The following is a 10,356-nucleotide window of genomic DNA, read 5'->3' on the forward strand; positions in this document are numbered from 1 at the left end:
TTTGAAATGTTTATAGATGTTATATGAATTTTTTTTTAATTTTTTGAATGAAAATGATCCTATGATTGTCTGTCTAACAATTTCACGAATAAAGTTTTGTTAGAAAATGTACAAAATAGATCTTTCTATGTGAGTTTTTGATAAAAAATATATATTTTATAATTGAATGGATTAAAATTGATCTTAAACGAAAAAATCTCAAATTATAATGCTGATTACTTAATAAACATGCAGAATAGTAAAGTAATGCGATTGATATTGTAAAAATTTATGTAAGATTCTTCGAAATAATTCTTTTGAGAAGTTATACACATTGCTAAAACAATTGAAAATCATTGAAATTGCTTCAATCAATCGATTATATGAATATTGACTCAAAATTGCTTTTGATTTTTGAAACAGATATATTTAAATTAGGAAAAAACATAAAAATTGTAATACTAGAAAAATATATTTGACCAAATTTAATTGAAATTCGCATAATATTAATATCACTGCTTTACATCTTCATAATACATAAAACTCTTTGCCAAATCATTTGTTATTTTAATCTTAAAAGATTAATATCTTAAAATTTATATTAGAGACAAAGAGATATAATGAAGTTAATGGCAATTTACGAAATGTGTAATATTAAATTTATTTACTCTTATTTTTATCAAATAATTTGAAAAATTATGTTTAAATAGATTCGTAATAATAAAAATAAACAACCTTTACTCCAACATTTTCATTTTCCTGTAAACCTAGATTTTCTGAATGAATATGTTTCAATCGGATATCCAATGATTTTCCAATAAAAAAAAAGAACTATGATCTTTTTCTTCAATTATAAATTATCTCCCCGAGATAACATAATATCCAAAATCTTCAAATTGGATGGAAAAAACGATTATTATTAATTGTTTCTAAGATTAATTAAAACTTTCTAACACAACTATAATATACTTAAAAAAAAAAAAGCATACGAGATCTTTCTCTTCAATTAAATCTTTAACTTCAAAAAAATAATTCTCCACTACACGCGAAATCAATGTTTCAAAATTCGATTCTCATCTATTCGACAGGGATGAAGGAAAATTTCCCAGGATCCTATATCCCCCTTCCCAGGGGGGAGAGGGGGAGAGGGAGAATACTCGAGGAAAGTAGAGTTACTCTCGCGAAACGAGGACGCGGATACCTGAAAGAGTCGCGCTCGGTCGCGACCCTTCGCCATCCCCGTCGTCAATGAAAAAAAGCGGCCGAATATCCCACTCCAAGTGCCGATCGCTCGTCACCTCGAGGTCGAGAGGTTCTAGGAACCGTGGATTGGCTCCTGGGGAAGCGCGACGACGCGGTAACAGGCGTGGATTGGTCGTAGGGCGAGGCTTGCGTCGTGACGGAAGCGTCGTCGGGCGTCCCGCGTCCAACCTGGATCTCGTCTAAAGCTCCACCTACATGTCGACCCGCGAAACTCGAATTTCGAAGCTTGGAATGAGCTCGTTCCAACGCGTCGTTATCCTTTAAGGGGTTGGAGCGGAAGGGTGAGAGTAAATAAGCAAACGAGAGACGAACGAACCTCTGCTATTTCTTCTCCTTTTAATCTCATCTGAGTGCACTTCCATGAGAATTTTCCAGCCAGAAATGCTTTCTCAACTGAAGAAAGAAGATAAGATCTTGTAGGAAGATATAAACAATATTTAATTGCAGTACATAATTTTCAAATTCAAATATTCTCGATATTGGTCAGATTCACAGATACATTGTTATCATCGTGTCTTTCGACGAGAGCAATGTATTAGAATTTTTCATTCAAAAATCCGAATAATAGGTAATTTTCAAATTTCTCCTCTCGAGTATCGACACCAATTTATCCTTGGAAAAGATTTTCCATCTATCTTCACTCTAAAAAAATATTGGAAGGATATCGACGAGAGCAATGTATTAGAATTTTTCATTCAAAAATCCGAATAATAATGGAGTATATAATTTTCAAATTTCTCTTCTCGAATATCGACATCAATTTATCCTTGGAAAAGATTTTCCATCTACTTTCACTCTAAAAAAATATTGGAAGGATATCGACGAGAGCAATGTATTAGAATTTTTCATTCAAAAATCCGAATAATAATGGAGTATATAATTTTCAAATTTCTCTTCTCGAATATCGACATCAATTTATCCTTGGAAAAGATTTTCCATCTACTTTCACTCTAAAAAAATATTGGAAGGATATCGACGAGAGCAATGTATTAGAATTTTTCATTCAAAAATCCGAATAATAGATAATTTTCAAATTTCTCCTCTCGAGTATCGAGACCAATTTATCGTTCATCCTTGGAAAAGATTTTCTTCACTCTAAAAAAATATTGGAAGGATATCGACGAGAGCAATGTATTAGAATTTTTCATTCAAAAATCCGAATAATAGATAATTTTCAAATTTCTCCTCTCGAGTATCGAGACCAATTTATCGTTCATCCTTGGAAAAGATTTTCTTCACTCTAAAAAAATATTGGAAGGATATCGACGAGAGCAATTAGAATTTTTCATTCAAAAATCCGAATAATAATGCAGTATATAATTTTCAAATTTCTTCTTTCGAGTATCGAGACCAATTTATCGTTCATCCTTGGAAAAGATTTTCCATCTACCTTCACTCTAAAAAAATATTGGAAGGATTGGCGAGGGAGGAGAAAGAACGAAAATTGCGAAGTCGTCGCGATCGACGAGAGTGGAGGGATGTTTGGCTGGTGGGGGTGGTTGGCATAGAAGGGGAAGATGGCGCGCGCGCGGGTGGAAAGGGAAAGAAGGAAGCTGGCGGCGAAGTGGCCGCGGACTAATTCGAAAAATAAGTCCCCGGGAGCGACAAGCACACTTGACCGAAGCACGCTCGCCACGGAAGGGTGCGCCACGCCGTGTGCCCTCTCGAGTGCTCGCGAGTGACAATTAATAAAACGCCGTCGCGCCACGTCCATCGTTGCTTCCTCCTACTCCCTGCACGGGTACAAGTTGTACCAGTCGACTCGTGACCACCACCGTGCGTACACCAGAGGATAGTGAGATTTTACGATGACGATTTCCTTTTTTCAAAGAAATTAAAAAGAGGGAAAATATCTGTAAGAACGATCGAATGTGCGCGGAGTCCGAACGAGCGAGAGTAAAGTGTCGAACGATGTGTCGAACGAGGGATTGATCGATGAAAGTGAAGAGTGTGAGAAACTTGATCGAAGGGATGGAACAAGATAAAAAATCGTTGATCTCGAGTGAAGATTTAGAATAGAAGAGGAAGAGATTTTTAAATAGAACTGTTTTATCTGATAACAGAAAAATGTCGGATATTATAGAGGACGACAAACGAAGCGAAGCCTCCCCAAAACCCTCCTCCCAATTGACTCCCTTCAGCATCGCAGACATACTCAGCAGAAGAACTTCTTGCGCTGAGCGACGAGCCTCGGAGTCGGAAGAGGCGCGAGTCGCGACGTCGTTCACGAGGAAGCCCCATCGAGAGTACGACGAGAACGAGCACAAGGAAAGTCAGTCGGAGGATCGTAATCAGATGGCGAGATTCTCGAGGCTACCTTCGCCGGATCTGAGCGTGGCCCGAGAATTGGACATCCTGACGAGGAATCTGGTCCACGCCAACATCTCTAACTTCGGGACTATACCCCACTTGGCGCAGGGAACGTTCAAGCACCTCGAGAATCTAGGAAACATGGGTGGTTATCAGCCGGTGAAGGACTCGAGGGAAGCTTTGCAGAGGCAGCAAGACGAGGCGTTGGACATGAGCAAGAATAAATATTTGGGTGAGTTGCGAGAGTAATAACAAGCTTGTTTAATCAAGAAATGTTTGTTTCTATAATTTAATGCCTCTATTGCAAAAAAAGGAAAGGAAAGGAAAGTTCAGAGTGTCCAAGACAAATTTTTCTAGGATAATTCGTTCGAATTTTCCCTGTTCTATATTGTATTTATATCCAGGGATGGGATAACTAGAAGCAAAATTACGAGGTCTGCAATCGGCTCGCTCTATCGATGGCGATAACCAGATACGTAGAACTGAATGAACGAGAAGAGTAAGGAGCCGAGGTCCACTTAGAGTGGAAATCTCGAGGCCGCTTCCCTTCTGGGTGATCGTGTGTCTGCCACGAGGATGCGAGCTTAAGAGATCATTTAAGCCCCCGGTATCCTTGTAACAGGCGAGCTTTTCAAGGGTTTTTTAAGTTAACCCGAGCGCAGATAACGTGATCGAATGTAATTTTAGTAGCATAAGTGGTGCTCGAGTACGGCAGACGTCACAAGTGGCCGGCCACTCTGCTTCTTGCACTTGTTCGATCCCTGGCCACACTGTTGCTCTGTCTTGGATCCTCGACGATCCCTGGATCGCGGCAAAAAAACAAATTTAGATCAAGGTTACCTAGATCGATTCCAAAGAAGTGACTTTTTCTTACCACGTAATCGTTCGAATAACGAACGTATTTTAGTTCGTTCGATTTCTCTTTCGACTCGATGTGATGTTTCCGATAATTTAGAAAATTTTTTCACAACAACAGAAAGAAATTAATGAAAACGTTTTCCTTCAGTACCTGAAGTTTGTTTCGCTCGTCGAATGATTCCTTCGCTCGTTCGAGGGTGAAGAGGAACAGGCACGAGCTGGCACCATTTCAAGGCTCACTCACGAAATTACCGAGTCCCCCGCCACCGTGCTCTCGAGTCACTTAATACGGTAATGGATAGGATATTCGAAGCCTCGTTCCTTAAACCCAGTTTCCAATACAAAAGTACGGTTAAATTTCGTGTTAAATTTCATGTTAAAATCATTATCGAAAAGGATCGGGGAACATTTATCTTGAAACTGAAGTTTGTGTAAAGAATTAATCGAAATATAATAAAAAGGAGGATTCGGCAATAAGGGGGGAGAGGGGATAAAGTTTCGTTTGATCAGCGTTTAACGGGCCATATCAATTTATTTGAAAACGATGAGCGGACGCTTCATTCGGTTTGAGGTGCACCCCGAAGGGTCATCTCTCTCCGATGTAATCGGAGTGAGAGCAAACGGCACTTGCTGCTCTCGAACACTCTCGATGTAGGACGCGTAGGAGATGTTTGACGAGCGTCAGAGGAGGGACGCATTAGCCGAGACGAGATGGCATAGAGTTGACGTCGAAAGTGATCAAATATAGATCTCTCTAAATGCCTTCGAGTCCCCCCATTGGACCGGCCATTGCCGATAAACATTGACGCAGGACCCGGAATATACGAAATAATTATGATGTCACGTGGATATGATTTTTCAACCAATGTGTTTTTCTTCAATCTTTTTAATCACGTTCGAATCTTCTCTTTCTTTTCTCTTTTCTTCGTTTGACTTCGTTCGGTGGAAATTTCATCGATTTTATATCTTCTTCGAATCCTCGTTTCTCTTTTCAGATTTTTATATGATTTAGATGTAGATGGAATCTACAGTTTGAATATTTTAAAGTTTTGAATAGAAGTTTGACGAGTTTAATTCGTTAATGAAATCGAGACAATAATTTTGGTAAATTTAAATTTTGTATTTACGAGTATTTAATGAGGTTATAATATTAAGTATCGTTACATTTGCTTAAATGTTTTAGAAAATATCAGAATTCTTCAAAACTATTAGTAAATTGCAATTTTGTTATTTTATAAGTTTATTTATTTATTTATTTATTCTTTAATGAATGTAATATAACATTTTAATATCTTAATCATTTTAATATTATTTTAATATTATTGCACTCGTTTCATAGAAATAAATAAATTTTTATGATGATTTATTTTTGATCGGTGCATTAAAATACTAAATCTGATACATGTGTAAAATTTCAAGTTAAATCGATACTCAAGAGGTTAAGCGCCATCATTTAAGCAAGTTTCTTAATTCCTAGTTTTAGAGCTGAAAATAATTCATATCTCTCGATAAATTTATTTTAATAATTTAATATTAAAAAATATAAATATAAATTGAAATAAAATTTAAAATTTAAAATTTGCATTCTTTGGAAAATGAAAATAATTGTTTTATTAAAAAATATTACATAATGACTTTCGATATCTTTGCTTTTTTTTTTTTTCTTTTTATTTAATTAATATTTTATTCCTTATTTCATCGCTTTAATTTTCTTATATATATTACGTATTAATATATTTTTCTGCTTTGTGCAATAAATTTAATTGAGATTGGAAAAGTATCGATCATTTAAGAAAAATTATTTAAAAATAAATCTATTTTGTCAATCCTCCTTCGTTTCCTTAAATAGAATTTTCTTTTCATACTTATTATAGGAAATATATATAATATACTTATAAGCAATATTAGAAAAATCAAAATGATTGATCAATATTTTTCTAATCCTTTTGATGAGAACATTATAAATATAAATTATTAAATAATTAAATATAATATTAAAAATAATAAAATTATTTCATTAATATGGGAAAAAATTTGTTTAATTTATAAAGTTATTATTTTTTAAATATATATTCACAAAATTAAAAATAAAACAATAAAATTAAAATAATATTTTCGGTTTTTTATTTTATTATTTCAAAAAGTTTATATTTATATTATTGTTTATTAAATGTTTCAACTATTATAAATTGTTGTATATATTTTTTTTTTTAATTAAATTTTAACACATCAATTGCATATTGTAGTTATTATTATTTTAGTTAGTTTTATCTATATAAATATAATATAATAAAACGATTAGAATACATATAATTCAATCATCATATTGAATCAAGATTTTGAAAAAATGTAGAGAAAATAGATCTCCAAATATAAAATTTTATCTTGGATAATTTTTATTTTAGGAATCTTCAACTCACTCTCTCAAAATTTCAATATAATTATTGGATTATATCGTATTTTATCCAAGATAAAAGATTAAATACAATAAATGATGTAAAACAGTATGTCTCTCGTTCATTTTTTATGAAAAGTGACGCTCATTATAAACTTTTATAATAAACGCAATATCCCAACGTTTATTCATCCGATATATCTACTATCAATATACAGGGTGTTTGCAGAAAAAGGGAAAATAATTCAACAGGTGATTTTAGAGAACAAAACAAACTTCAAGTTATAAATAATTTAATTAAAACGAGAAAATAAAACCGTCTCACTTTATTTATTTATTTTATCTAATGCAGAATAAAATTATTTATAAGAATAATAATAAAGAATCTTTAAATTTTCTTCCCATTTTGTTCAAATACGCATTGCGTTTATTAAAGTCATTCAAGTTATTGAACATTATTGTTCATAGAGAATAAGCAAGAAATATATAAGGATTTATATTACAAATGAGATTATTAATTCTGATATCTAATTACCCTTGATTTGTAACTTTGTAACGAAATTTCTGTCTATACTAATTATGTAAATAATCATTTTTCTTATATATCCTAATTTCCGTGCAAGAGAAAACTATCTCATACAGAATTTTTTAAAATGTTCGTAATTGTTATACATAAACATAATTTCTTAAAAAATGATAAAATCGAAATATGTTTTATAACAAAATATCATTTATTGCAAAATATTACAGGACAATGATGAAGTAAAAAATATAAAAATATGAAATTTAAATTATAATTATAATAATGTCATTTTTAATTATTTACGAGATTATTCGATAGAATCTTCAAAATCCATATAAAAAAATATATTTTATTAAACTAAAAATACTTCTAAATAAAATATTTTACGATAAAAACATTTTTTCCATATGTATTATCTTCATATTAATAAATTTACATTAAAAAATTGCAGTCTCAATTACGCAATTTCTATCGAAACACTGTTTTCATTTATCTAATAACGTTACCATTGTGGCATAGCTCTTGCATTGAACCATTCAATTTATATTCTATTGAAAACGATTGTTGTTTCTACTAAACAACTAACGTTCAGTAATTTCCCCCCACTTGAATATTAAGAATAGACGAAACAAAACAGATTGACAAAAATAAAACAATCCATTAAAGTATTATTCCAATATTATTTCCCCTTCTTTTTACATTCTTCCTAACAATTATTAAACATTATGAATCGAATGCAACGTCCAAAAAAGATATAAAAAACGAATAATCCGAGATAAAACGCCGCATAAAAACGGGCCAAATTTCTCCTAAGTTAAAAGCTTATTCTCCGCCTCGAGAGAGGCGGAATGATCGGCTCGTAGAATTTTCGTGGAGCCGTTGGCGAACGCGATTGCACTCCACTGCAACCGGTTAAACTTAGAGGAGAATTACCGTGGAACAGCAGCGTAAACATGTCGGAGTAGCGAGTGCACGTGTTAATGTTTGAACGAGACATCAAAAGCGGGCGGAACTCTCTCCGCCGCTTCTATGGCTGCTGTCTGCCGATGGTTATTCGTTTTCCCCACCCAACCACCCCCTCATCGCCTCGTTCCGGTCGAAAACGTTTGATTTATGATCGCGGTAGATCATCCTTTCCCGATCTAACGCGTTTGTTTGTACGGGAATTTGGAGAAGCTCGCTCGGATTTCCCTCTGTAACTCGAGTTTGTTTCCAACTGGATGTTTCGCCCATCCATCTCGGTTTCGATCTCGCGCCGATGTGCAACATCTCTTCACCTCACGAGCTCGATGATTATCGTCGTCGAAGGTTAAACGTTTGATATTTTTATTACAGAGGACGGAGAGGAGGATATGTACGAGGCCCAGAATCACGGGCAGAATCTTCAGAGCAGGAAGAAACGGAGCAGAGCGGCGTTCTCTCATGCGCAGGTTTACGAATTGGAGAGAAGATTCGCGGCGCAGAAATACTTGTCGGGCCCGGAACGAGCGGACCTGGCGCGGGGATTGAAGCTGACCGAGACCCAGGTCAAGATCTGGTTTCAAAACAGACGGTACGATAAAAACGATTCTTTTTCTTTCTTCTTTTTAATTTTATTCCAAGTTAATTCTAACGACTGTTAAGATACTTAGAGTTGAAAGTTGCCAATATTGTATCACTATAGATTTATTAGATATTTGTCGTAGGAATTTTATATTTTTCTTTTTTTTATTATATCAATAGTTTTATGCAATTTTTGCAATAATTCATTTGATGTAGATATAATTTTTCTAAAAGTTTTCGAAAATATTTAAAAAAGGATTCAAAAAATACGATTTAAGTGTTTTAAATCGTACCTCATTACATCCAAGATTGTTATATATTTTATTTTTCACGTTATAAATAATAAATGGCATAATTTAGAATAGGAAATTATTTATTATTGTTTATATTTATTTGTTTAATTATTTTTAAAGTGTATACAGATTTTGGTCTTTTTTGATATTTACAAGTTTCACGAATGCATAATTTATGAACAACACATTAAATCATATCTTTTATATCTTCTTCACTAGTGGTACTAAGAAACATTCTAGTGATATTTAGAGAACATTCCTGTGTGCAAACATTCTAATACGATTTACAAAACATGATTAGAAAATATTTACGATTTACAAAATATGATTAAAAAATACGTGTACATAATCTCAACACTCAACAAATAATTTTATGCAAATAAATAATATGAAATATACAAATCTAACTGATAAATAAGTGATCATAATAAATTTTATAATGTTTTTATTAGTTATATAGATTTATTTATTTTTTATAAGTATAGTTATTAATTGAGATAAATATTACACTGCCTTATTGATTATAATTTATCTTTTCTTTCTTATATTATTAATATAGCTAATTAATATATATGTATATATTTATTTAATATTTGTTAAATAAAAGTTTTTTTACAATAACTTTAATTATATTTTATCTTTAAATTATTATAGATATACAAAAAAGTTTTATTCTTTTTTTTAAAAAATATAAGAATAATTAAAATAAATAATCATTTATGAAATCTAAGATCTGTCATACTAATTCATAATTATAAATAAATATTGCTGTTTAAAAAAATTGATAGTGAACTACATTTAAGTTCATTACAAGATTTAAATAAATGTAAATGTAATTTTATTTTTATATGCTTATAATTGTATTATAATTTCAAAAATTCTTCATCTTATTTGTTATTTATACAGTTTTGATAATCAATATTTGAGAAATATATAATCATTATTTATTTTTCACTTTTGGAGATTTAATTTTTTTTTTAAATTTTATTTTTAATTTTAATTTGTTTTATGTTTGTTTCTTTAAGTATCATGTGTCTTTCTGTAGAAGATATCAATTAAAAATTGAAATAACAAATTTATTAGATTATAGAGCATTCTTATAATTATGCATCAAATGCAATAATCAAATAATTTAAAAATTTTCTATAATTCTATTTTTATATATAAAATTCTATATAAAAATATAAAAATAT

At 31.9% G+C, this 10,356-nt stretch overlaps 1 protein-coding gene across 1 annotated transcript in view; it reads left to right on the forward strand.

The window, feature by feature from the left end:
- The first annotated feature begins 3,261 nt into the window (after window positions 1–3,261).
- Window positions 3,262–10,356, forward strand: part of LOC102678262 (homeobox protein Nkx-2.5) — a 9,689-nt gene continuing 2,594 nt past the window's right edge. Inside the window, exons 1-2 of the mRNA XM_006618000.2 lie at window positions 3,262–3,784; window positions 8,664–8,880. Coding sequence (XP_006618063.1) covers window positions 3,310–3,784; window positions 8,664–8,880 — 692 coding nt within the window. The 5' untranslated portion in view covers window positions 3,262–3,309. The remainder of the gene's footprint in view (window positions 3,785–8,663; window positions 8,881–10,356) is intronic.

The sequence above is a fragment of the Apis dorsata genome, unplaced genomic scaffold (genome assembly GCF_000469605.1).
Source record: "Apis dorsata unplaced genomic scaffold, Apis dorsata 1.3 scaffold_339, whole genome shotgun sequence".
Lineage (NCBI taxonomy): Eukaryota > Metazoa > Arthropoda > Insecta > Hymenoptera > Apidae > Apis > Apis dorsata.